General features: G+C 57.2%; 1 protein-coding gene across 4 annotated transcripts in view; it reads left to right on the forward strand.

Moving 5' to 3' along the window:
- Nucleotides 1–15,118, forward strand: part of FBXO21 (F-box protein 21) — a 34,536-nt gene extending 19,418 nt beyond the window's left edge. For 2 of the 4 annotated variants that reach the window (XM_045842165.1, XM_045842173.1), the window contains exons 10-12: nt 4,188–4,399; nt 5,904–6,061; nt 11,085–15,118. In XM_045842165.1, the coding sequence (XP_045698121.1) occupies nt 4,188–4,399; nt 5,904–6,061; nt 11,085–11,272 (558 nt within the window). In that variant the 3' untranslated portion in view covers nt 11,273–15,118. The remainder of the gene's footprint in view (nt 1–4,187; nt 4,400–5,903; nt 6,062–11,084) is intronic. The other 2 variants (XM_045842181.1, XM_045842190.1) reach the window with 1 other exon arrangement.
- The last annotated feature ends 12,090 nt before the right edge of the window (nt 15,119–27,208 follow it).

The following is a 27,208-nucleotide window of genomic DNA, read 5'->3' on the forward strand; positions in this document are numbered from 1 at the left end:
AGGGAAACTGCGGAGCTCCCCAGAGGAGGGATCGGGGGTAGAAAGTGCTCCTCTGCGGAGAGAGGGTGCGAGGTGGGCGGCGAAGCCACTTCAGAGGGCAGCAGAGCAGGCTGCCGCTGCTGCAGCGAGCCGGCCGGTGTGCGCGAGGCGCGAGGGCGGAGAGTGCAGCGTGTGCAGACGAGGTCGGCTCCGCGGGGTCCTTACCCGGGTGCGTGTGTACGTGCGTGTAGGTGTCGTGTGTGGGACACGTTCCTCAGGACGTGAGATCAGTTTGTGGGGGACTTGGGATCCTCTTGGCCTTGTTAGGTAAAAGGGAAACATTCCTAAACCAGGAAGACCAGAAGGGCGACTTGTTGGTGACCTGTTTTCGACTCCTTTTCTGTGGAATCCAGCTGGGGAGAGCAGCACGCAGTCCTCCAGGGGTCGTGGCTGGGACGGAAGGGGAGAGTGTGGGGCGGCCAGATGTTAAAGCCGCCGACGCTGATGGAACGGCGCCTTCCAGCCCGTGGGGTGCACACTGTTTCGGTGACGGGGTGTCCCCCAGTTTCCCAAGGCAAGCCTGTTGTGCTCTGGCCCCACTTCCCTGCATTTTCGGGGATTGCTAAACTTCCCTGTACTCGATGATCTCTCCACCTCCCTGGTCCTGCTCTCTGCTGTCTGCATGGAGCACACCCAGGTCCCTCTCCTCTTCGGGGAAAACAGAAAGCACTCCCACGACAGCCCTGGCGGCACCTCCCCGCGGTCGCCTCCTTATCTCCCTCCTCCCCTGCACAGCCAGACTGTGCTTGCTGGCCACCCGGGCCCAGCCGGCCCCCTGCCTTGCCTCCCACGCACTCCCCAGAAGGTGGGGGGGTCTGTTCCCACCCCCCCTCCCTGGAAGGAACTGCGCTTGCCAGGGAAGCAGTGACCCCTTTTTGATAAATCATCCTTTTTGTTGCCAAGCCCAGCAGATACTTGTTTTCCTTATCTTCAGTGATCACCGGGGGCCACCCCCGCCCCGCCCCGCGGTACACGCTGTCCCTTCTGCTCTGGCTCTCGGTTCTCAGAGAACCCTTGCTGGTTTCTAGCGTTCTTTTCACGCTGCACTCCCCCCGGGTCATCTCACCCGCTCTTCGTGCTTCAGCCCCCATCTGCAGGCTGACAGCTCCGGGTCTCTGATGTCCTGCCTGGACGCTGGGCTCCGGACCAGCGGGCCCAGATGTCCCTCCACATGCGTCCTGGGCTCTGTCTCCCAGAGGACCGCCCGGGCCTCCTGCGGGGTCTCCTTCCTCTGCTCGTAGACCCGTGGCCCCGTCTTACACGCTGCAGCCAGAGGGATCTCAACAAAATGTCAGCTGTGCCCCTTCTCTGCCCGGGACGCTCTGGGTGGCCCCGCTGTCGTGGAGGTCAGGCTCCTCCTCGCAGTATGGCCTGCTAGGGCCTTGGTGGCCGGCCGGCCCCGCCGGCGCTCTCGTCCGTCACGGTGGCCCCTTGTGTCCTCTACTGCCGTGGCCATCTCCTCTCTCCATCCCTGTTCCTTGCATCCGTCCTTGGCACGTGCCGTGTCCCTGCCTGGGACCTTTGCCCTGCCTCTCAGCTCCAGCCACCGGCTCACTTCTGCCTCTGAAGCCCCTTCCCGGGCCCTTCGCGTGGGGCCGGCCCACTGCCCTCTCACGGAGCTGCCGTGAATGTGCCGCAGCTGCTCCGCGAGGGGCAGTCCGCCTCTTCCTGCAGCCGCCCCCTGCTCTCAGCCCAGTTCCCGCCACGCGGCAGGTGCTCGGGAGTTTTATTGGGGTGAGTGAGGAGTGACTGGTCTCCATCAGGTGTAAATACGGGAGAAGGCTCAGAGAGGATATCCAGGTTCCCCAGCAGGGGTCTGGCCACGGGAAGGGTGGGCATTTGGAGAGCAGACCTGTTTCGGGCTGGGGGAGGGTGTTCCGGGGGGGTATGTTGGATGTGATGGGGCTGGAGCCACGTGCCGCTGCCCTAGAGCATCTAGGGGCCGCAGCATCGGGGTCTGGTATCGGAAGCCCCAAAAGCGGAAGAGCCCACAGACAGTGGACTTGGGAGGGTGGGGCCCAGAGCTCCCCAGAGAGCTGGGGAACCTGCAGTTAGGGGACAGAGAGGCCAGCACACCGCGGCCTGGTGGCCCGAAGCAGCCTGGTTCACGAATGTAAGTTTGTTTGCACACAGCCACGCCCATCCGCTCACTGGGCTCTGGCTGCCTGCCAGCTGCAGCAGCCGGAGAGGAGCCGTGGAGTCAGAGACCGAGTGGCCCACAAAGCCTGAAACGCTTCCTCCCTGGGCCTTTACAAAAGCATTTGCCAGCCGTGAGTGGTAGGCCCCCTCTTTCAGGACCTCTGCCCCACGGGTCACAGGCTCCGGATCCGAGGCGCAGACACTGGTCTGGACACCGCACGGTGCCCAGCTGTCCGCACTGGCCTTCGGGCACATGCCAGGCCCAGACCATCAGGTCATCCCCGTTTCTGCCCTCCCTTCAGCTGCCACCCACGCATCAGGGGAAGGAGGAGGGGTTGCCTCTGAGCCTCCTCTCCCCCTCTGACGCTCAGAGTTGGAGGATTCCTTTGTGTGCTGAAGACTCCAAGTTAGGTCTGTTCCCTGCTCTGGTGGGAGGGGCTGCTGGGAAGGGAGGGGCCCCTTGTCGAGAACACAGCCGCAGCAGTCTCGTCAGCTGTAACTGGTTGGAGCTGCAGAGGGGAACACGAGGAACGCATTACGCAAGCCCAGTAAATAGACGCTTACTGTTAAGTCCCGTGCTGCTTGCTACAAAAGATAAAGGTTGTTAGTGTCTCCAAGTTAAAAGTTCTCTTGGGGCGGAGAGGGGAGGGACTGGCTGTCAGCTGACAGTGGTTGAAGCGGGGTTTGAGGTACAACAGATCGTACCATCTGCCCGTTTGTGTGTGTGTGATATTTCACATCACCGTTAGTTAAACTACCCCTACTCTCGCTTTGGACCGATGGCGGTGGGCTGGGTCACTCCAGGCCCTCATAGCCCGTGGCCTGCCTTCACCAGGCCCGGTTCCCCTTCTGGCCGTCCGTCTGGCCGTGAAGGCTGGGCACGCACCTCGGGTTGGGAGGGTGAGCCGGCTCTGTGGAGTGGCGGGTCTGGCGCAGTGACCGGGGAGAAGTAGGTGCTCGGGAAAGACTGAGACCTGCCAGTCAGTCTGGAGGGCAAGGTGGGGTGTTCACACAGTAGTTTTCACGACACATGGACAGGATCGTAATGTATCAGGAAACGGGGCCTTTACGAATAGTCGCCACTCGAGAAGCGAATGAATGAGTCCAGAGGTGAAGACCGCAGGTCTGACAGATCTGGAGCCAGGATTCAGGCTGCTGTGTCTTCGGACTCAGCAGCAGGGAAGGTCCTGTCTGCACGGGAGGAACGTGCCCGAGACGCTCCGCTAACGGCTGTAGTTGTGTGTGTGCGTGTGTGTGCATGTGCGTGTGCACCTGCGTGCGGGCGTTAACTTCATCCGAATTTGGGTTGTCCCTGGAGGCCCTGGGCACAGTAGAAAGAACGCAAGCTCGGCCTCTGCCTCGACCAGCTAGTCATTCAGGTCCCTTGTGGGTGTGGGTTCTCCTTGCCCGCTTGAGTGTGAAATGCCATCGTGAGTGAAATAAGGGAAATGACCAGTGGGACTTCAGAACCCTGCTACCCGCACCTTCGCCCTTCAAGTGTAACATCAGAAACAAATTAGCGTCCTTTCGGGGGCCTCTCTGGGACCCCGCCCAGCCCCTGGAGCCCTGAGGCAGCTCCGTCCGGCATCCTCCTGATGGAAGCGGCTGAGCGTTTATTTTTCCAACCAGTTCCGGAGTGTAGGCAGGTGAAAGTGGTTTCCTCTCTGTGCATAAACAAGTGGAAGCCCACACTGACCAAGAGCGTAGGACGCTTTGAAAGGTCCCCCCGGTCCAGATGCATGCGCCTGCAAGGGGCGGACGCTCCGTACCCAGGCTGATTCCAGCCCACCATGTTTCTAGTGCTCCCTCACCTTCACGCAGGCCAGTGTGGGTGTCTGGGGCCGATGCCCGTGTGAGAAGTGAGCGCACTGACTGGGGAGGGTCCCGTGGGTCTCAAGGACCGAGGCCGCATCCTCAGGGCCTTGCCGCCCCTCGTCAGGCTAGCTTAGGTAGGGCTGTACCCAACGCAGGAAAAAGGAAAAGGCCTTGCTAAAAATATTATCACCTAGTCTTTCTGTCTTGTCTTGAAGGTGCTTGACATCCTCCAGCACATTCAGACCCTGGACCCCGGGCAGCACGGGGCGGTGGGTTACCTGGTGCAACACACCCTAGAGCACATTGAGCGCAAGAAGGAGGAGGTGGGCGTGGAGGTGAAGCTCCGCTCCCACGAGAAGCACAGGGATGTCTGCTACTCCATTGGGCTCATTATGAAACACAAGAGGTGAGTGCCCCACGGCGTCCGCCCACGTGTGGCCGAAGAGGACACCGAGGGCTGGGGAGCAGCGGCCGTGACGTGCTGGAAGGGGACCCGGCTGCATGCAGCGACCGCCTCGGTCCCGCTCAGGAAGGCCCGCAAGCTGAACCGCGTCTTTAACTTACTTTCTGTGCTTCGGAAGGGACTCGCTCTCCTGGCTGCGAGGCACGCGGGGGGCGGGGGGGTCCTCTGATGCTTCAGTGGCCTTCAGATGTCCACCGGGAAGATGGCAGTGGCCACAAGTGGAACTGCCCTCTCCTGCCTTTGTTGTTCTTCACCTCTTCTGCTCATCTCGCTCTCCCCGAATTTAAGTTGGGGGTCGCAGGGTGCACATGTGGTCCAGAATTAAACTGTGTCCAAAGGGATGGCCGCATTTATGTCCCACCAGCCGGCTGGGAGCTGAGAGTGCCTCCTCTCGCCAGCATGGGCTGTCGCCAGGCCTCCGGAAATGCGCTGTGTACAAAGTGGCGGGTGGCGTGTCCCTGTGGCCTTGGTCCACACTCCCTGGTGGCTGCACAGATGGAGGTTCTCTCCACAGGGTTACAGCCGTTCACGTTTCCTTTCGTTCGTTAAGTGTCTAGGGAGTATTTTGCTTCTGATCTGCAGCCATTCTTTTTCTGCATACTTAATCTCTGTGTGCACATGAGTTCCAAAGACCTCTTTCCAGGTTTTGGTTCGTGTTTTCATTCTTGTGTTGCATTCTGTTTTTTATTTGCGATGGACATGTCGAGCGTCTGAGAGTAAGAGCTGAGTATACCGAACCAGGTGATGTTCCCCTGTCAGCCCCAGTGGCCACCATGACAGGGTCCGTCTTCACTGCCCCTTCCCCACCCGCCCTTGCCTTCCTCCTCCCGATGGAGCCCCCGGTGTCATTTCTCCTGTAGCTATTTCACAGTGCGCCTCTCCAAGGTAAGGGCCCTCTCTGTCGGTCAAAGTCCATTTCCCATCCCGCTGCCATAACTACAAAAAGGTGGATGATCCCTTACCAGACAGGGAGCTGGGTAGGTAGCTAGTCTCTGTGAACCAGGGTCCTTCAGTGCTGTCCGCCGGCCCGTCTCGTCCTCCATGGGCCGTCTCGTCAGCACTGGAGAAGTCGCTCGCCACCCCGAGTCCTGGATCCTGGAGATAGCTCGCAAGTTCTCCGTTTTACACCTGGGTCTCTCTGTTAACCGCTGGGGGCCAGTTTGGTGCCGTCGTCAGGACTGGGTTTCGGTACCTTTCCCATTTGGTAACCCGTTGCCCCATCACTCGCTGTCAGAAAGTTTTATTTTTCCCCAACCGAAGGGCTAGGTTGATAGTAAGAGGGGTTTATAAAGAGGGGCAGGGGTGTCCTGAACAAGGACTCAGCGTGGAGTAAAAGCAGGTAGATCTGTAGGAACGGGAGCTGAAGGGAAGCCGAGCCGCCGTCCGTACACCTCACAGGGGCCGGGGCCCCGGGGGACTGACGGGCCGTTGCTCTCGCGTTGATCAGGTACGGCTACAACTGCGTGATCTACGGCTGGGACCCCACCTGCATGATGGGACACGAGTGGATCCGCAACATGAACGTCCACAGCCTGCCCCACGGCCATCACCAGCCTTTCTACAACGTGCTGGTGGAGGATGGTTCCTGCAGATACGCAGCCCAGGGTAAGTGGCTGGTTCTCGCTGGCGCGTCCCCTTCAGCTCTCAGACACCGTGGGCCTCGCCGCCAGTTTCCCAGGGCTGTCCTCCCGAGGGCCGCTATTCAGCCGGTAAACACGGGTGGTGTGCTGCGGCACGGCCATGCCACCGGTTAAATAGGGTCCTCAAAGTCTCCCGCCCTTCACCACCACAGCTAGGTGGTGTGGTGCTGCTGGTGATCTCTGTTCTGATTGGGCATTGCTCTTGCCAATCGAATCCCCAGTGCCTGCTTCCCAGGCGCTGCCATTGGCCCCCTCCAGGTAAGGAGGGCCTGCTTGAACTGGAGGGCACTGACTGGACACTACGCGGGGAGCCACCCTAGCACCCTCTGGCCCCCGAGACTGGCGGCCTTCTCTGGAACTGCAGTCCGTGGTGCGGGCCCGGACAGCCCAGCAGCCCGGGTGTCCCCCTTTTCTTTCTTCCCCCACTTAGTAGGGCGGATGCATTCCGTGCCCGCCTGTGGAGGCAGTCCCAGCGCTCGTCTCAGTGGTAAAATGACACTGATGCTGATAGCATGCTGCTCTGTGGCCGGCAGAGTTCTAGTGTCCGTTCACCCCGCTTGAAAACACTCGCTTTCTCCATCGCCCCTGCCATCCACGAGGAAGCTGAGGCACGCAGGGCGGTCGACGCTCTAACTCACAGAGTGTGCACCTGAGCCCGGCAGCCTGGCGCAGCCTCGTCCACGGCCGTCCTGCTGCGCCGCCTCGTGCCGCCCGGACACACGTGCGACCGAGTCGGAGCGACGCTCCAGTCCAGGCGCTCGTGTGAGTGTTAGACGTGGGAGCGCCTCAGAAGTTTCATATCGGTGGTCAATCCACCAGAAACTGAGAGACGGTCACGGGCAGTGAGAGCAGTTCTGTCTATACTGAGACCACAGGTCGCGTCGGCCTCTGTCAGCGTGGCGCCGAGGCTCTAAGGGGGGCTGACGTGTGCCTCGTGTCAGACCAAGGTGCTGACAGCGGTTTTATTTAACTTTCCAAGCTGTGACGGAAAGTCATACGAACAGTTTCTAAACATCAACACAGTTCGAAAGTTCCCCAGCGACCTGTGGGCCCCCTGCATCCCCCACTAACCCCGCGGTGAGCATTTCACGCCGCCTGTCACGGAGCGCACCCGGGGACAAAGGGCCTGGCACCCGGGGACAAAGGGCCTGGCCTCACCTCGTGCACGTGCTGCCCCATTACGCAGGGCGGCTCTCAGGACTTTCAGTATTTGATACTTGAGTTTCTAGAAACATCTGCGTTAACTTTAAAATGGGCTTTTCAGAGTAGGCGAACTGATATTTGGCCTCATGTGTCCTGAACTTTTCGTCATCTCAAGAATTCATTTCTGGCTGCGTTCTAAATAAGCCGGCCGGGTCTGGAGTCACGATAGTGCAGTGACTTCGTGAGAAGGTTTGACTTTGACACCTGGCTGTCGGTTGCACACTCTCAAAATCTGAGATTGGACGATGTGGCCGTGAGTGATGTTAGTGCATTGCCTTTTCAAAGTTTAAATTCCGAGGCTTTTAGAAAAGTCTTAACTTCCCAGTTGCACCCCAGGGCAGCTGTCCACTTTTTTCGGCCAGAGACCCCGTCGGCCCTGGGCAGGGTTTCCTGGGCATTGGTCGCCTGTCAGCTGGCTGCTGGGCTGTGGGGCTGCAGAGATGGAGGGGAGCCCCATCACAGGCTCCCCTGGAAGGGCCTGGCCTGACAGGTGGCACCCCTCAGGGCTCTGTCGCTCTGTGGCGCTCCCCGGTCATCCCTTCCTCTGCGGCCTCGGTACCTGTTGACACAGAAGCCGGCCACTGTCACTCGTGTATGAGGGAGAGCCTTACTTCCGCGCCCGGCTCTTCTCGGGGCCCACGCCCGCCTCTCCCAAGCCCCCAGCACCTGCGGTCAGGCTCGCCCAGGGGCTCCGTGTTCCCGACGGAACGCCTGGAGCCGATGCTCACGCCCCCCTCCCCCCACCCGTGGGCTCCCGCTGGTGGTCTCCACGGTGCGTCTGCGTTGGTTTGAGTCAGGACCAGTCAGGGCTCCCACGTGCGCTTCCTGGTTCTGTCTCCAGTCCCTCCCAGGGAGAGCAGAGACAGAAACAGGTTCTCATTCCTCATGTTATTTTCTCCTCTTTTTTCTCTTTTTCACGGCGGTCCCCCTGTTGACTGTCAAGCTGAGCTCTCTGGCCCAGTCGCACTGTGCGTTCACCTGGGTGTTCTCTGGAAGCCGGGAGCTCGGTGCGAGGTGTGGGTGGATCGGGTCCATGTGTTTGGCCAAAATACTTATCCTCAGATGCCCTGTGTGCTGCTCCACGTCCCACTGCTAGGGAGGCGGGTTTGGGTCACTCGGCCAAGATCGTGACTCACCGTAAGGGACCGTCTTCCCTGTGTGGTTAACGGGAAACCCGTGGAGCCATCCTGTGTCCTAGCGTCTGTGTTCACATTCGCACCTGTCAGTCTCCTCGCCCGGGTTACTGTGTGCAGATCGCAGACGGCCGCTTCTCCACCGCTGCGACCCCTCTGCTGCTGTGAGCTGTGAGCCGGGGCTCCCCTCCCCGCCTCCTCCCCCCCTCCCCAGCGCTGCCTCCTTCCTCTCCCTCTCCCCTCCCTTCCCCTCCCCTCCAGCCCTCCTTCCCCTCTCCTCCCATAGAGTCCTATGCTTTTATTTAGTCAATGTGTTACAATCACTGAGTTATTTTTTTTTTTGTCCAAATTAGCCCGTATTTAGCCAGTGGGAGACCTTGAGAGGCTAAATTTTTAAAACACCTATTTAAATTGTTTTTTACATTTTTGGGTTCACTTGCATTCAATTATTTTGTTTTACAACTTTTTCTTGACCCAAATTTTCAGACTTGGGCTCCATGACCCTAGTAACCTGGGCAGAACGCAGTAATGAATCCTGCTCTTGTTACCAGTTCTCCAGAGTCGAAGAGTAGATCATGAACCACGTGCATCACGACGTCTTCGAATCGTCTTATTCTGCACAATCGAGGGGATTTTCCAAACAGTGTGCTAGCGGTCACCCCAAATCCCAAGGAGGGATATGCAGCATCTGGCCTGTTGGTCATTTCCCCACTACGGGGCACACTGCCTGTCCCAGCTCCCCTCCCCGACCTCGGTGCTGTGGCCTCTCGGTGCTGTGGCCTCTCAGTGCTGTGGCAAACCAGGGTGCCCTGAACTTCAGTCGGCTGCCCACGTCGGAAGGTCGGGGATCCAACTGGGAGGCGAACGTCTGGTTTTCACACGCGTTCCGTGCATGAAGCACCTCGTAGAATGCGAGGTGCTTGTGCACCCTCACCCAGCGTTAGTTCCTGGCCCTGTCACTTGTCTTACAGCTCCAGGCTCAGGTCCGCACCCCGCCCTCCACACGCACGCTCAGTCTGCGCAGTCTGCGCGTGCTGGCTCGTGTGCGAGGCCCCTGCCTCGGGCCGTGGGAGCGTAAGATGGGAACCCATTTCAGAGGGCGGTTTAGCGCGCTCTCTTTTAAATTGTGAAAATTTCAAGCGTCTTTCTCCCCTGACCTGGCAGTTCCATCCTTAGCCCCCCCCCCCCAAAGACACGCTCGCCCACGGGGCCTGCGGTCCCCTGTTACCACAGAACAGTGCCATGCCCGAGGACTGGTACGTCGGGGTCTACCCGGACTGTGGCACACTAAGCTTGAGTTAAGTAAACCAGTTGCAGGTAAACACTTCTTGCGTGTTTTGTATAAACAAACAAAAACAAAACAATACCTGGTTTTTTCGAGTGCAGTTATATGTAGATCATGTCTGTGTGTTTGTAGAGGGACAGGAGAGATCCGCTCACACTGACAGTGGTCTCCTCCCTGGGGCGGAGGGGACCAGGACAGGACAGCTGCCCCCAGGGAACTCACGGGGAGTGTTTCCGTAGTTTTCTGGGGGTGTGTCCGTGTATTTTGGGGTGGCTTGCAAATTTAAAGTTAAACAAGCAGACATATTTCTCCAAAAGCTTCAAGGGAGTCAAAGACTCCTCAGGGTGTTTCCAGGACTTGTAAGTAGTCCCTGTTTACTATTTTGCTCAGTTACATTTGTAACACTTAGCTTTCTCATTCTTGGTCTAGTAAATATCTCAGAAACACTGCTTAGTAGGGTGGGATTTATTTTCCCTTCATAATACATAGTTGCCAACTTCACTACCTTGTTTTCTCCTCTAAAAAGTTTTTTTAATTAATACCATTTTCCTGTTTGGCTAGGGGCCCAGGTGGGTGGGTGCGCTGAGGTCAGCGCATGTTCCTCTGTGGGAGCTGGGAGCCGCTGCCCACCCCCCAACCCCCGCACTTGGCTTCTTTCCCTTCTGTCTGCGCTTCTTGTGCTTCTTGTTTGGGCCCATGGTTAGAGTTCTGGGCAGCCACTGCCCGCTGTGTTGTCCTTACAGGTTCGTGACTGTAGCCTGGCTTCGACCTTCCTGCCCTCCTCCCAGCTCTCGGACACTAGGCATTGGCCAGCACCGAGCTGCTCCTGAGTGTACACAGAGAGGAAGGAAAAGAGGGGAGAGAGAAAAGGTGCACGGCTGACCTTCTTCAGAACAGGGCTCTCCGCACTTTGCTGGGGTGGAGAGTGGGGTCCATGCCGGGGGCTCACGTTAGTAGACAAGAAGGATGCAGGCACGAGACTGGTCACCAGATACCGTGGGGGCTTCAGAAGCTGCACCGCTGGCAAGAACGAGCTGGCTGGGACACCTGGTCTGCAGGTCTGTGTTAGAGCAAGTCGGAGGGGCCGGGTGAATCTCCGGTGTGCCCGCCCCCGAGAGGCCGCTGGAGCCAGACCCCCTGCTCCGAGAGTAGGAAGGTGCTTCTCTTTGGTGTGGAGCTGCTGGGGGCCCCCGGCCACCATCGCTCCGCCCCAACTCCCGCTTGCTGCCTTTTTCCTGTCAGCTCTTCCACGTTCCATAAACATGTCATCCTCTTTCTTCCACCTCAGACCGTTGCTAGGAAGGTCTCTGGATAAAAGATACTGCAGAAAAGTCCCTGTTAATGAGAATGTGCCTCTTTATCAACAGAAAACTTGGAATATAACGTGGAGCCTCAAGAAATCTCGCACCCCGACGTCGGACGCTATTTCTCAGAGTTCACGGGCACTCACTACATCCCAAACGCAGAGCTAGAGCTCCGGTACCCGGAGGACCTGGAGTCGGTCTACGAGACGGTGCAGAATATTTACAGTGCCAAGAAAGAGAACGCAGAGTAAACTCTGAGAGAGGACATTGCACCTTTGCTGCTGCTATCTTCCAAGAGAACAGGATTCTAGAAATCTCCACGGATCCCTCTGGATTCGTTCCCCAGGAAAGCCACTTAGCCAGGGGTGCCAGTGCCCCCCTATGTCTAGGTAGCCTGTGCTCTCCTCCAGCTGCAAAGGCAATGTCGCTCTGCGCCTGCACCCTGAGTCCGTCTGAAAGGCCCCGCGTTCAGTGGCATGGCTTGTACGCGTGTCCTGTGGTGACAGCGCGTGACAGTCCGCCTTCACGAGGTCTCACAGTCGACACTCTTGTAACCTCCTTTTTGACTCACTTTCCGTTCTGTCGCACGTCCGTCTCAGAACACTGTGTTTGCTGGGCAGACGGGGTTATGGGCTTGCAGTAGTTCCTCTTCTGGTCGCTCTGCGGGGCACGCTCAGCCCCGAGGAAGGGCTCTTTCTTTGTCTCGGCACCCCGAGTTTAGTCGCTTTTCGGAAGTGAAGCTAGGTGATCTTGGAGATTAACAAACTAGTGGTAATCAGAATCATTTGCTTTTATTTTTTCTCTGTGAAACAGATTTGAAGCATTTATCTTTTTCTGTATTTGAATTAGGAGAGTAACAGTTTTCCCTCTTGGATGTATGCCTCTATCTCTATGAATCATTAGTTTTCCATTTTATTACATGAAATTCTTTGAGAAAATGTATAATGGCCTTGGTGATGGGTTTTTCCATGTTCATCTATTATGCCTCCCTTTAAAATAAGTACTTTTTAAGAAAATTTTTAACTATTCAGTATCGTAAGTAGACTTAAATCGGTGATGGGTTCTCTTTACAGTAGGAGGTGCAATCTGATGTTAAAATGTCTGCTTTTAGAGATTTTCCTGCGCAGTCTCCAAAGACCCAAAAATGAGATTTCGCTTTTGTAAGCAGGAAAAAAAAATAATGAACTTAAAAAATGAAAAAAAAAAAAAAAAGAAAAGAGGAGGCTTCACGCCCCCACGACTCACCGCCAAACCTTTTTGAATGTGTTAGGGTAGAAATACATGAACCGTCTTTCAGTTGAAGAGTCTTTGGTCCGTGGGCAAGGAAACAGATGGAACCTGCGCTCTCCAGTCGCCGCGGCTGCAAAGCCGTCAGCACGCAGCTGTTCTCGGCCCCGCGGGGCCGCCCCACTTCCTACTCAGACCGCAGTGGCTTCTCTTCTGTGCTCTTAGTAACGGCGTGGAAGGTCCCAAATCCGCGCAGCCACTCCGGCCAGCCAGGTCTCCAGCCAGACGACCCGGTGGGCCTGGAGTCAGGGCCTCCGAACTCCCTCTCCCAGGTGGAAAGAACCCAGTCGATCTAGCGAGTGGGGCCCCAGGGGACGGGGGTCCAGCCTCCCCTCACTGCCGGTGTTCGTTTGCACGCAGTGTGTCCTCACCCCGTCTGACGACTGCCACTTGTTGATTCTGTTTGAAACCCAAGGATGACAGAGGTTTGGGGGCCACAGTGGGCACTTGATAGCAGTCGACAGCTGAGTTAAGCAGTCATTGGCGAGAGAGGGAGATTCGACCAGCCAGTTCCCTCCACCTGAACTCTCTGTCGTCCAGTGTCCGTGTCCCCCGTCAAATCTAGACAGTTCGGACTTGCCTTTGACACTGTGACCACTCACAGCGCCCGGCCCGCTCGAGGCTGGGGCTTCACACTACTCTCGTTGGAAGGTGGAAAGTAGGAAGTGCGGAGCGAACGCTTGTGCGACGCAACACTAAGAAACCGTGCGGCACGCTGGGAACTGTGACGGTCGCATTTCCGGTGGGTTTCCTTTGTCCGCAGAGGGACGTCAAAGCCCAGAAAGATGGTTTCCCCTGTAAATATGTGTCTAGACTGTTCTTACCTGTTTTCTTGTGAATGCTTCTCTTGGCTCCAGGAGGCCTCGGGCACCTGTGTCAGCTGGTACTTGGGCACTTTATATTTTTCTAAAAAACGTGTTTTGGAACCTGTACTCTAATAAATCGTAAGTTTCTTTTTAAAATTTTTCCAAAGTTTTCTCCACTTTAAAAAGCCCTGTTATAAAAGTAGAACTTTCGCAATGTTAAAATATTAAATATTTGGATGTAGTAACTTCTTTTCTCTTCCAACGAATGCCAAGATCTTCTTTGGTACCATGTTAGCGAGTGGGACTTCGCTAGACAGGCCGCGGAAACGGCCCGTTTCCTTGCAGAACAGAAAGACCCACCGCGACAGGCAGCAGAATGTCTCTCACTCCTCTTCTGATCAAAATATGCAAAAGTTGGCCCTGCTGAAATTTTTCTTAACATTGGTGAGCGCACAGGGTACCTTTCATCTATGATTTTCCTGCCAAATGCGAAATTTTATAAGCTCGCTAGTAATCTTGAGAGTATCTGCATATAATGCAAAGACTTCTTCAGCTTTTCGATTTTGTCAAAGTCTGCGTTTGTGAAACGAGAGTGGCAGAGGCTCCGAGGGAAGCCCCGGAGTGTAGTGGGCGTCGCCCTGACATCTGCGCGCCCTGCAGCCCCGTCCAGAAGGTCCGGTGGAGTCACCAGTCTCCTGCGCCGCAGTGTTCCTCGGGGCCTGTGACGTGCTGTTGGACCACGTGACTGTTCTGGAGCCTGCAGTGCGTCCCACTTTCCTGACGACTTCGACCCTGGGACGCCCCTCCCACGCACGCACGCACGCCGCGTCCCTGGGCCCAGTGCGTGCCGGCGCCTTCGGGAGGCACCGTCTCGGTGAGAGGCCATCCAGCCCACCAGCCACGCCCGATTCGAGACCACCTCCGCGTCAGCCCCGTGGGGGGGCGCAGCGTCTCGGCTGAGAGTGTTATCCATCCGCTTGGACTGTGAAAGGCCGCCTTTATGCTGTCTCTCTGCCTGACCCTACTGTAGATCTCCACTGTAAGTGCATTCACCCCGCAGAATTGTTTGACTGCAAAACCCCACGCCGAACGCTGTCGCTCAATCAGCTTAACGTTTCCCCACATCTGCTTAACGCCTCGTCTTTAATTTTAAAACGTCCGATGTCTCGGTCTTCCCTAATGTATCACGTCGAGTCGCGCGTCCCTGTGTTAGGCTGTCTCCTGCCACCATCAAGTCCCTTTGCTGTGAAGGGAAATACTTTTTTTGTCTCACTTCTTATTCCACATATGTGAAATTGAACCACCAGCAACTTTTTCATTCAACAGTATCTTCAGTGTCCCGTGACCGTGAAAATCGAGATGTCTGTCTTTTGTTTCTGGGAGGGGAGGGGAGACTGCCCACCGTGAGGGAGGGAGGAGGTCAGCCCTGTGGCCGTGTATTTTTGGAGACGTTAGTAGCTGTATTGCATGTGTTACTTTGTACCGCTTGCTTGCTTGGAGCCAGGCACCGGCCAGATGTGGACGGCCCTCACAGCAGCTCTACAAGGCAGGGCCAGGTAGTGAATACTGGGACTGCACACAGTCTGTCACACACTCTTCTCTGTTTTTAAAAACACACGAAACTACAATCTGAGCCCGAGGGCTGCACAGAAGCAGGCCGAAGGTGGGACGCGGCCCGCCAGCCGCCATCTGCTGGCCCCAGCCCGGGGGCGGGGCTTGCCTGGCATCCCGCCCTCCCGATGGGGAGCTGCGCACTCTGCTCGTGCATAGGGGGGACCTGGCGTTCGACAGCCACACTACCGACTACCTCGCAATGTTTTTACCTTTCGCCTTGCAGCAACTTTACCTTCTAACCTTTCACTTCTGAAAACTTAGAATCAAGAGAAAAGGACATTCCTTTGGTGATTAAAATGTGCAATTATCGCATAAATGTATTATGGCCATTTAGCAATGACTGTATTAGGGTAATGATAGTTCTGTAATAAATAGATCCCCCAAAAAATACAATGGCCTGAACACGAGAACTTTCTTGCGGCAGTAACACTGGGTGGGGGAGTGGGCGGGCACAGCGGCCCTGGGGCCGTCATTCACAACTCCGGGTGGGAGGCGGCGAGAGGGGGAGCCTGCTGTCTTCAGTGTGTGGCTTTCAGGAGCACCCTGGGGCCGTCTCTGTCCAACCTGGGGGGGGGGGGCGTTGAGCCTGGGAGCACGTGTGTGAGGGGGCCCTGTGAGCCGAGGCTGCAGTGGCCCTTAGCACTTCCACTCATATTCCCAGGGGGAGGCTGGGGAGGAAGAAGGAGTCCATGGTGGGCAGCTGCTGCCCCTGTCTCCTGCACAGGTGTGCTCTTCCTGGGGCCAGACGCGCCCTGATTCCTGGCCGGGGAGGGTCGGGGGAGGCGGGCGGACTCTGGCTACAAACACTGCTCCTGTCACTGCCTTCTGCCACAGCGTGGTGTCCGGGCAGTGGGGGTTCTCACTGGTTGAGCTGTCTTCAATCCCTGGTCTCTGCAACAGATGGTGCGGGAGGGAAGGAGAGGAGGCTGGCCAGCGGCCTGTGTGCCCAGGAGGAAATGAAGTTTGGGCCTCCACTGTGTCTGCACCCACACACCCAAACCCCTGGGCTCCCGCAGTGACGAGGGGCTGCTGGGGGTGGGGGGTGTCATGAAGCCCAGAGCTGTGGGAGCGGCACGGGGGAGGGGTGGAGACCATGCTGTCTGGGAGACGTCCCTCCTCCTCAGTGCCCCCACGCCCGGTCCTGCCCTCTGGGACACGTCTTCCCCAGTGACATCGCAGGTGGGTGTTGGGGTGCCCCTCCCTGGTGGCTGTGTAACTCATAGCCCCGTCCAGCCAGGTGCGGGTTCTGGGGGCCAGTCTGGGACTTCACACAACAAGCTTGAGGTCGTCCCCTGGCGATGATGCCCTTGGAAACTTGGCAGGCTGCTAACCCCTCTGTGTGTTATCAGTCGTCTGACTGATAGTCCAGACCTTCCCAGTCTACTGGATTCCCCCCTCCTGCCCGCAGCCCATGCCTCTCTCTCTCCCCCCTGCCCTCATGGTGGCCACCTTAGCCCAACGCAAGGCAGAGCCGAGTGAGTTCCCACCCCCACCCCTTACTGTGGGTGCACCCACGCGTTGCCTTTTTCAGCATCGGGAGCTGGGGTGGCTTCTCTTCGTTTCAGTTCGTTTTTGCCTAGTTCATCTCTCATCCCACCCAACTGTCAGCGGCAAAGAGCAGCCCTCACGCCCCGTTCTGCCCCTTCTCCACTGCTTCCCAAGACCAGCTGCAGTACAGGGGGTTCACCTTGCACACGTACATGACAGTGTTACCAGGTCCAGCCCACAAACAGGCTCTCCAGCCCCCCGGCCTGCCACGGGCATCGCCCGGCCTCCTGGCGGCTCGGCGGACACACCATGGAGTCTAGGTTGCATCCCAGAGCTTCTCCTTTCTTTCCAGGGCATTTTGTTGTTTCACAGTTTCAAGTTTCCATAGGAAGTTCCACTTCCTGTTTGGCTGTGCAAAAATATCTGAGCACGATGATGTCACCTTGGCTGGGGAATGGAAAGGGCTAAAGCAAGTTGTTTAGTGAACTTAGAAAAAGAGGTCCACAGGGACCTGGCTGGTGTGGCTCATGGATTGCGTGTCGGCCCGTGAGCTAAGGGGTTGCCGGTTCAAGTCCCAGTCAGGGCACACGCCTGGGTTATGGGCCAGGTCCCCAGTAGGGGGCACGTGAGGGGCAAGCACACATTGATGTTTCTCTCCCTCTCTTTCTCCTCTCTCTGAAAATAAGATCTTTTTTAAAGTTCAGAGTAAAGGAAGGAGGTTTGGGGGGGGACCAGCGGGACAGTCTGCATTACAGAATCGTCGCCTGGTTAGATGTCCCTTCCGCTTCTCCCAAAATGGCAGGATCCCTCACAGACTTTCTTCTTCAGGTGGTTGGATTTGGGGGAAGTCAGAGGTCACTTTGAATGGGTTCCTGACCTTCCTGTGCCCAGCCACTCTCGTCGCAAGGTCTCAGAGCTCTCCGGTCCTCTCCCAGCACTGTGTGGTGGCGTTCTCCGTCCAGGCGTCTGCGGCTTTCCCCACAGCGCCGCACCCCACCCCAGCTTTCCCAGCCTTTCTTCCAGGGGTGCCCCCCGCCCCTACCCTGGGACCATTCTTGTAGACAACCGTTTTCCTGAGCCTCTTCCCCCAGGAAATTGCTCGACCTTTTGTTCAATTGAGGTGAAATTCGTGTAATGTAAAATGAACCATTTTAAAATGTATAAACCAGTGGCATTTCATACACCCGAGGGCTGCGCGGCCTCCCCCGCCACAGAGTGATAAAACACGTTCTCACCCCAGAGGCAAACCATGCCCATGGAGCAGAAATGCCCCGTGTCTCCCTCCCTCCCTCAGCCCCAGTGTCCCTTCTGTTTTCAGGGGTGTCCCTATTTTAGACATTGCATGTACAAGGGGACCACGTAGTATGTGTCTTTTGTGTGTCTGGCTTCCATCACTGAGCATCATGTTGTCCAAGTCCAGCCACGTCAGAGCATGTATCAACTGATATACTTCATCCCTTTTCATGGCTGCATAATACTCCATCGTGTGGAAAGGCCACACTTTACCCATTCAGCTGTTAAAGGACATTCGAGCTGTTTCCATCTTTTAGCTATTGGCAATACAGTTGCTGTGAACCCCTGTGAGACTTTAATACCACAGATAACTACTACCCACCTAGGTATTGCGTGTATATCTGTGCATCACACGTTAAAAGAGTAATAGTTTCTCTCTCCCCGCCAAAACCAGATTTTCCCTTCAGGGGCAATACTGCCCCAGTGAGAAATCGAGTCCCACCTGGGAGGTGGCATTGGGAAGAGCTGCCGTCCGTGTCATTCCACTGGTTGGCCAGGGCTGTCTTGCTCCGAGTACCTTTTCACGGGCCCTGTTCTGTGCCCGGAGGTCATTTCTGCCACGGAGAAGTGCTGAAGTGCTCTGGAGGCCTTTTGGCGTATGCATTGTGTACTCTTCTTCTTTGCTTAGTGTTAGGATGACTTGATTCCAGAATCTCCTAAATGGTCCTTAAAAAAAAATCCAACCAAAGACACACACACACACACACACACACACACACACACACACACACCCTGGTTAGTTTGAGTTACTGCCTCTTATAAAAGGAGGATAAGAGAAAAGGCAGTTATAAGACTTTCTGGGTAATGGCTACCCTCGTACGAAACTATTTCCTAAATTGCTTCCACGAGATTAGAGAATCTGGAAAGGACAGGGTCCTTGGTCATTCGTTCTGACGCTTGACACATGGAAACAGCGAGTTACGGGACTTGAACTGGCAGGTGACTCAGGGCAGGGACCCAGGCCTGGGCCCTTGGACTTGACCGGGGCGGTGTCTCGGCTGCCCCCACATTGCTTCTTCTGTAGGGTTTTCTTGCCTTACACAAAATGTCTTGCTAACATTATCATCCTTTATTACTTGGGGTCCAGAATCCTTGTTGCGTCTTCCTCACCGGCTGCGCCGTTGCCGCCTCCTGGCCACCCTCACCCGCTCCCTTGTTCTTGCTCGTGTTTGCTCTGCTGAGGGGACAGGAGTGTTTCCCTCACAATCTCGGTGATCTCTGCCCTGGAAATTTGGAGACTCCCTGTGCAAAACCTGCAGGGAGGTTGCTTTTTGCCCCTGGTTTTCTTGAGGTGTAATTCTACAAAATCTGCACATGGTTCACGTATGGACACACACGTTCGATTGTGTCACCCTCACCTCGACCCAGGGGTAAAACTTAGCCATCACCTCCCAAAGTTTCCCCGTGTCCCTTTGGGGTTTTTCATTTTGGAAGGGGGCTGTTTTGTCTTGTGGTTAGAACATAACTTAAGACAAGTCTGCCCTCTTAACAAAAATTTTTTTAAAGATGTTATTTATATTTAGAGAAGGGAAGGAAGGGAGAAAGGGAGAGAAACATCCATGTGTGGTTGCCTCTTGCACGCCCCCTACTGGGGACCTGACCCACAACCTAGGCATGTGCCCTGACTGGGAATCGAACTGGTGTCTCTTTGGTTTGCAGGCTGGTGCTCAGTCCAGTGAACCACATCAGCCAAGGCTCTGAACAAAATTTTAAGAGCCCTAACTCAATCTACGGCATTGGCCGAGAACACTGATTTGACCTCAGGTCGGTCTGGGACTGTGTTTACTTCAGCAATTCTGTTTGGGTCTGTCTGCTTCTGAGGACGCCTCATCGTGTGAATGAGCCACTGACATCCTGATGCATGGAAATTGTCATGCCCTCAGCCCTTTACCCCTCTTGTGCTTTACACTTTGACCTTTCAGGAGCCGCTCTGGTTGCAAAGCCAGTGGTATGGCCATACCAACCTGCTTACATTTCTTATGAGCCAGCTGGTTCCCGCTCCCAGAGTCCCATCCGTGCTGCTGTGTAACAGAGCCCTCCACGACCATCTGGGCTCACGGGCTTTTGTTCTCTGAGCACTGGAGCATAGAAACGTTCTCACGCACCTTTCCCTCTCCCCAAAGGGCTCTCAGTGGTTAGAGACCTCAAAGCGTTCGTCTTGAGAGGCCCCGCCGGCCGGCAGTCATGTGTACGGACCAGAGAAACTGCGCACTGGGGCTCCGCCAGGTCCCTTGGCCTTAGCTGATACTGTCCCCGAAAACGTCAGCTTTGCTCACGGGCCAGTGGCCTGCTAGCGCTCGGCATGGGTTGCTGGGCACAGGGCCAGAGTCCTCCACCACAGCAAGCCTGTTCATCCTCTGCTGGCAGGACCCAGGACCTGAGCCTCAGGATGTGGGAAACACCGTTAGCAGAGATGTAGTCCAGCCCGGAGCAAGTGTGTGTGGGGGGGGGCAGGGGGCAGGGGGTTTAGACTTGAGGTGGCCACAGGTGTCATGCTGTGGCTGTTCGGAGCCCGCCGGGCTGGGGGGCAGGAGCTCCTCCGCCCCAGGCTGGCTGGCGTGTTCGCCTTCGATGAAGCAGACTCTCGTGCTCGTCCGCCCCGTGGGCCCGAGTGGGATGCAGAGAGGGAGCCTCTGTAGTCAGCGTTCACACGCGCACCTGTGCCCACAGCGGCTGACAGAGGGGGCAGGCGAACGCTTCTAGAAAGTTAGATGAAGTCATTGACCTTCCCGTGATCAGAGCCCACTGTCCCACAGCACAGACGCTTCACACCAGGTCAGAGCCCAGACTGTCCCGAGCCTTTTCACTGTGCCAGCCCCGGGCGCACTTGGGGCTGGCACAGAGAATGACCCCTAATGGACACACAAGGAAGCTGAAGCTCAGAGAAGTTGAGACACTTGCCCAAAATGACACAGCTACTGAGTCACAGGGCCCAGATCCCATCCAGCTCGGCCTGACTGCGAGACCCAAGCTGCTCGGGACAACGCCACCCACTGATGGAACGCGTGTTGCCCTCCTGCAAGGTGCATGCTGCAAGCTGGCCCTGGAGGTGGTGGTATTTGGAGGTGGGGCCTCAGGGAGGGGATGAGGTCATGAGGGCGGAGCCCTCTCTCCGTGGGGTTAGTGTTCTTATAAAAGGGACCTGAGAGAGCGCCCTCACCCCTTACGCCGCCCGCCCGCCTGCCTGCCGTTAGGACTCCTGCACGGGACCTCACCAGCGTCTGCCGGGGCCTGGACCTCGGGCTTCCCAAGCTCCAGAACTGTGAGTAACCCACGTCCCATCCACCCAGTGGATGCTCTCTGTGCTGCAGCAGCCTGAACAGACCAAGGGAACTGCTGCTCCTGAAAACGGGCGGGATAAGGCAGTCCTCCCTTCGGAAGGGGTCTCCAGTCTTCAGGGGCCTTGCTGGTGACCGAGCGCAGCGGGTGTGGCTCGGCCGAGTCAGTGAGACTCGGAAGGGTGGGCTCAGGGCACACCCACGCTCTGTGCCCTCAGGCACCACTCACTGGTGTGCACGTCGTCGTCGGGGTCATTTTGCCCTTCCAGGGCTCGGGGCTGCCGGGCCAAGATGTTCCCAGGACGTAGGCTGAATGCTTCTGTTGACTTTTTGGTTTCTCGGTCATTTATTGATGTGAGTATGTTACTTATCCACAGCAAAGCTTTTCCCTCTGTGTGTGCTCGGACTTGCGCCCTGCAGCCTCTGAGCACAATCAGTTTGTTGGTCACTGTAGCCTGGTTCGCCCCCTGCTGGGGGCTGGGGGTGCACGCACGCTGGTGCTGAGCCTGGTCTGGGTCCGAGAGGCACGGGGTTGTCGCACGTGCAAAGTGAACGGTGCGGGAGGGCAGGAGGGAGGCAGGCAGACGGTCCCAGAGACGGGTCTGGGGGGAACGTTTTGTGGCTTTCTCTGGCGGAGACAGACTCTGGTAAGTCACGGGCAAGGTACGTCCAGGATGAGTCACCCGGCTGTCTGATCCCACAGCGGGCCGTGCACAGCACACCACTAACCCTGTAGAAAGCTCATTAGGCTTCTCACACCCAGAGGGGGCTCTGCTGAGCAGGGAGCACCAGAGCCAGGAGGGACCGAGCCACCGGCCGGCCGGGATGGCCCAGGTGTCCTGCCAGCTGGCCGCACACCCAGGCTGCACTGTTCCCTCCGGGGAACCCGTGTTCCCGTTTGGGAACGGGAGAGAGGGAGAGTGGGAATTTTCCATCCTCCTTCCCCGGGTGACTCAGAAGAAAGCAAAAATCTGTTCCCAGTCTGTTCTACGACTTCTGTCATTTCTCCGGCTGAGCCGCCCAGAGCAAAGGCTGGGAGACATTTTCTGCCCCCGAGCCCGCGCCTGCCTCCTCCTCACCGCCCGCTTCCTGTGTGCCCACGAAGCCTCGGGGATACTGTCTCCCCCTGTCATTCCATTTTAAATGAAAAAGTCACTGCCCCTTGGTGGCCCAGTGGTGAGTGGGGTTCAGGAGGCTCGGACCGGAGGTTTTAGGCCCACATTGCTGCCTTGTGGCATGTGCCACAAACCCATGGGGACACAGCGGGCCGGGAAAGCCCATGGGCAAGGCCGCACCTTCCAGGATACTGTCTTTGGGGTATCGTTTGCATATCAAACCTGGACTTTCTCGGTCCCAATAAGTGACTCTGAGTGAAAGGACACGGGTCCTCTCCGCCCTACCCCTACCCCCACCCATGGCCAGGGCCGGCCGTTTCTCACTGTGGCGGGAACCGACCCAGGGTTGGAATGCCTTGCCCTTCCCCCTCCCCCACACCTAGCGGCCCTTCCGGACACGTGGAGGAGGTGGGCTCCCAGGCGGGCAGGCAGTGTGCGGCCTCGCGCCCTGTGTTCAGAGAGTGCCACTTGGGGGCCCAGGACCCTCCCTGTCTAGAGGGGTCTGCTGAGTCCCCTCTGCACTGAGGATTGCAGATGCGAGTCCTCAGTCCCCGCGGCAGGGAAGGAAGGGCTCACCACCCCTCCCCTCACTGCCCAGAGCCCGCCTGTCTCCAGGCCCTGCCTCGGGGACCTGCCACACGCACCTGGGTCCATCCCCACTGCCCTGGTCCAGGACACCATGTTCTCCCGTCTTGGAAGTTCAGTGGCCTCCCCTCTGATCTTTCTAAAATGTGTGGGTGCTCCAGCCACTCCCTTGCGTGCTGGCTTTGCAGTTACCTGCGGATAAAGTCCGAACTCCGGAGCGCAGGCCGCTGGCCGCCCACCCTCCAGCACACAGCCTGTGTCAGCCGGGAGTCACAGGCCCCCGACTTCCCTGCATGCGCCTGTCTCTGGGCCATTGCACGGGCTGTTGCCTCCGCCGGGAACACCCCGCCTCCATCCCCACCACCCAGCCCCAGACCCCCTCCAGCCCTCCACCCAGCCCCGGCTGCCGTGCAGTTTCAACCTCATTCTCCCCTGCCCGGCTCCTCTGCACTTTAGCCCACCCCGCTGCCGGCTGGGGGCACATTTCTGCACCCCCTTGGCGTCCTATCCCTGACCCTACCAGAGCACTTGCCACTATGAGTGTTCATGTCCCACGTGCACGCCCGAAAATGCGGTGTGCTCCTTACATGGGCTGGGTCGGCCTTACGAGTATTTCCCGCACCTAGCGTGCCACCTGGCCTTTGCTAGCTGAACAGAGAACACCCTGCTGAGTTTTTAAAAATCCATGTGCAGTTTTTATTTATTTATTTTTATTACCGGTACTATTACAGATGCCCCCCATGTTCCTCCCCCTCTGCCCCCCTCCACCCAGTCCCCACGCCCATCCCCCCACCAGCCTTCACCACGTCGTGTCTGTGCCCATACGCATGTACGGGCGTAGCTGTTTGGCTAATTTCCTCCAGGCCCCTCCGCCACCAGCCGCCCCCTGAGATCCGACCATCTGTTTCACGCGTCCGCGCCTCGGGCTTTTGTTTTGTCCGCCAGTTCGTTCCGTTCACTAGATTCCGCGTGTGAGTGCGGTCATGTGGCGTCTGTCTTTCTCTGGCTGCCTTATTGCACTTCCCATAACGTTCTCCAGGTCCATCCGTGCTGTCGCAGAAAGGTAAGAGTTCCTTCATTCTTGTTACCGCGTCCTTTTCCGTCGTGTGCGTGAACCACAGCGTTTTCATCCACCCACGGGCGCCTGGGCCGCGTCCAGGTCGCGGCGATCGTCAACAGCGCCGCTGCGAACATTGGGGTACAGGTGCTCTTTCACGCTAGGGTTTCGGGGTTCTTAGGATACAATCCCAGAGGTGGGATCCTGATACTGTTGTAAAGGAAGCCGGCATCAGGAAGAAGACATAGTTTTAGGCGAGAAAACTAGCCATCCCCCTGAAGGGTTGCCCCTGCTAGTGGCCGTCTCCCGTTTTCCACCTGCACAGAGCACGCAAACCCTGAGACCCGGGTGTCTTTAGTGGGGCCGCTTAGCGTGACACCTGAGTACTGCTGCTCATTGCCGGCCCTCGATAACTCACAGGACATGGGCAAGGCGCTGTAAACACCGCCGGCCTCAGTACTTCTTGAGCAGCTACTATGTGCCCGGAGGACAAAAGGCTCCCGGGCTATGAGCCGTGCCGTGCTCCAGTCTAACACCATCCTCTCTGCCACACACTGTGAGCCCGCCCTGCACACACACCTCTGCGGCCCTCACTGCGGCCCTGCAGGGCGGGTGCCATGTGCCATTCTTGAGCTGGGGCCAGGGCCATTAAGGCCCCGAGGATGGCAGTAACTAGCAAAGGCCACGGAGCTGGCGACGGTGACGCCCAGCCTCTGTACGTGCTGCGTGAGCCTCATGCGGTGGGTCTCAGAGTCTGCTCTCCCGACCGGCTGCATCAGCAACACCCAGGGACTTAGGAATACAGAGTCTCGGGCCCCAGGCCTGTGAACTAGGAACTCTGACCCGGAGCCCAGCATCTGTATTTGGAGAAGCCCCCCAGGGCGTCCAATGCACAGTCCAGTCCCAGGACCACTGGCCAGGGCCACGCTGTGCACGAACCACCGAAACAAGGGCCGTAATACACTTACTTGTCAGCGTGGGGGCTTGGTGTCCTCGAAGCCTCTTGCCAGAGGTCATTCAGGGACCCTCCTTGTTAGTTCTTTTCCATTAAGATTTGATTTCTTGCACACATGAATTTGAAACCCAGTTCTTCCCCAAGATCTTGTACTGAGTTAAAAATCCCCCGAATTTGCTTATAAATTGGCCCTATTTTACAGACACCTGAAAGGGTTTTTTAGAAACTACTTCATTCAATCTCCTTAAATATTTTAAGTGCACTGAATGAATTTAGTGTGTTTGATTTCTTCTTAAGCACTTTTCACAGCCTTCCCAAGTACTTCCTGAGTTCTTACACATATGCTACACGGGGCTCTCAAGTATAGCAAATCTCAGACTCTCTTACGCAGCAGCGTACTGTTCGCAAATGTAGTAAAAACTCTCTGATAACCCTCAAGTTGGGAACCTGCCCAGCACAACGGCGCGAACATACTGAACGTTACTGAACCGTGTGCTTAGAAGCGACTGAGACACCCAGTCTTACGCCGTGTGCATTTCACTGCAGTCGGAAAAGGGCGCGGCTGTGACTGGTCACTCGGTTCACTTAGAATCGGAATGGCACAGCCTTTCTGTGACATCATCACAGATGACGCCAAACTCTCTTCAGCTTTTCAGACACTTAAAATATGAAACACACATAGGTTACTTCCCCACATGATACAGTACCAAAACAAACAAACAGCGCCAACTTGGTGCTGAACACCGGTTCTCTAGGGATCAAAGAGACAGCTAGGAAACGCACTTGCCGTCCGGAGCAGGCCGGCCCTCCCCGCCCAAGTGCCCCTTGGCCGGGAAGGTGGCACTGATTTACCCAGGGGCCTCGGCTGAACCCTAACTCTAGTCGCCGTGCTGACGGAAGATCCCAGGTCCCCTTCACCCCGCCCATGGGGTGGTGACCTCAAAGCCCGGATTCCCTGGGTCCAGTGACAGATATCCTAACAGGCCCCCAGCTGGAACCTCTAGCCCCTTTTTGTCTGAGCAGCATCACCTGTGTTAGCTGCCTGTACCGCTCCCCCCATGCCCCCCACCCCCGTACTGAGCTCTGCCCACTGCCAAGGTCATGCTCGTACACAGAACTGTCAGTGCGCCCCATGGGCCTGCACCCCTGCTGCTGTTACCAGCATGGTGAAGAAGGGGAGGTAGGTGGGAGCCCAGGAAGCTGGGAAGGGTCTCCCAGAAAGGAGAATTTAAAACTGGTCTTTGGAGGGTGAGCCAACAGGAGAAGGGAAACTCGTGAGGGGAACTGCCTGTGGTCTGATAAACAAAATACTAGGTGGGTGCTGTGTCTCCTCCACCCCGCCCCGCCCCCACTGAGCGAATCCCATCTGGGCCCCTTCTCTTCCATCTCTAGGTGGGGGCCCGGCGAGGGGTGGTGGGGCCAGACACTGGGTGAGCAGCCCCTTGATAACTGAGAGTCACCAGCCTGGAGCGGGCCAGGGAGAGGCTGCACGCCAGGGCTTGTCCCCCTCCCTCCTGGAGCTCGCAGAGGCTGCGGCCCCACTGTGCACTCAGCTGGGTGTGGTGTTCCACCACAGACGTGCAGACACACGGGAAACACCCGGATCAAGTCACCAGCGGGTGCGTCACCGCGCATGCAGTGAGGTTCTCCTTAAGGCGTAGGGGTGGCAGGGGTGGGGGGAGCATCTCCGATTTCCCCGGGATCTGCCCCCAGCAAGGACAGCAGCTGAGCCTCAGCGTCCACGCAGAAGGAGGTTTACACTCAAACAAGCCAGGCAGGTCCGGGGACCTGTGCTGAAGGTGAGCTCTGTAGGGAGGTCTGTAGGGAGATCTGGAGGAAGATGGGGATATTCCGGCCTTGGCGGTTCCCGGGGGTGCGTGGCCCTGGAAAGGGCTGCAGAGGCTGCCTTGTCTGGGTGGCGGGGGTGAAGGTGGCACCCACCCCGATGGCGGGCCGGTGCCCTTGAAAACACTACACCATTTCAACCTCATGCTTCTCGGCACAGTGCATGCTGTTACTGCCAACCCATTTCATAGATGAAGGAACTGAGGCTAGCCAGGGAACGCTGAGTCCCCTCAGGTCTCAAGGCAAAAAAAAAAAAAAAAAGGTAGTGGAGGACGCCCCCTCCCCCCAACCCCAGCCCATGAGTTGGTGTGGAGCTGGTTTCCCAGGTGGTCACAGGTTCCCAGGTGGAAAGAAGCATGTGTGTGATTCCCGCCCCGTGCCCTAGGGGGCAGCAGCGCCTCACATGGAACAGACAAGACACAGGTTCAAATACTGCTTCTCTGACTGCGCCTGAGCAAGCCTTTTCACCTGGAAGTGGTGTCTCCGTGTGTTGTGGGTGAATGGGGAGACGGGCACCTCCCCAGAGAGTGCCTCTCACTCCACCGTGGGCAACGCAGACCCTCGGGGGCTCGCCGGTGCTGCTCCAGGCGTTGGGTGCGGTGCGTTTCTTCCACTTGTCCCGGCTCCAGAGAGGCCACGGAGAGGCAAAGAGAAGCAATGGGACTGCCCCAAGGTCACATGACTAGAACGCGGCAGAGGCAGGATTTGAACCCAGGTCCTTCAGCTACGTGGGAACTGCCCGCGAAACGGCTCGGGATTCAGTGACAGCGCGACACGGAATACGCTCCACCGTTAGCTGTCCTTACGGAAGGGACCGCACTTCAGGGCGGAGGTCAGTCCAGTTGGCGGACGTGATTGTTCCTG

The sequence above is a fragment of the Phyllostomus hastatus genome, unplaced genomic scaffold (genome assembly GCF_019186645.2).
Source record: "Phyllostomus hastatus isolate PE091 unplaced genomic scaffold, TTU_PhHast_1.1 phas_contig_1162, whole genome shotgun sequence".
NCBI classification, from domain to species: Eukaryota; Metazoa; Chordata; class Mammalia; order Chiroptera; family Phyllostomidae; genus Phyllostomus; species Phyllostomus hastatus.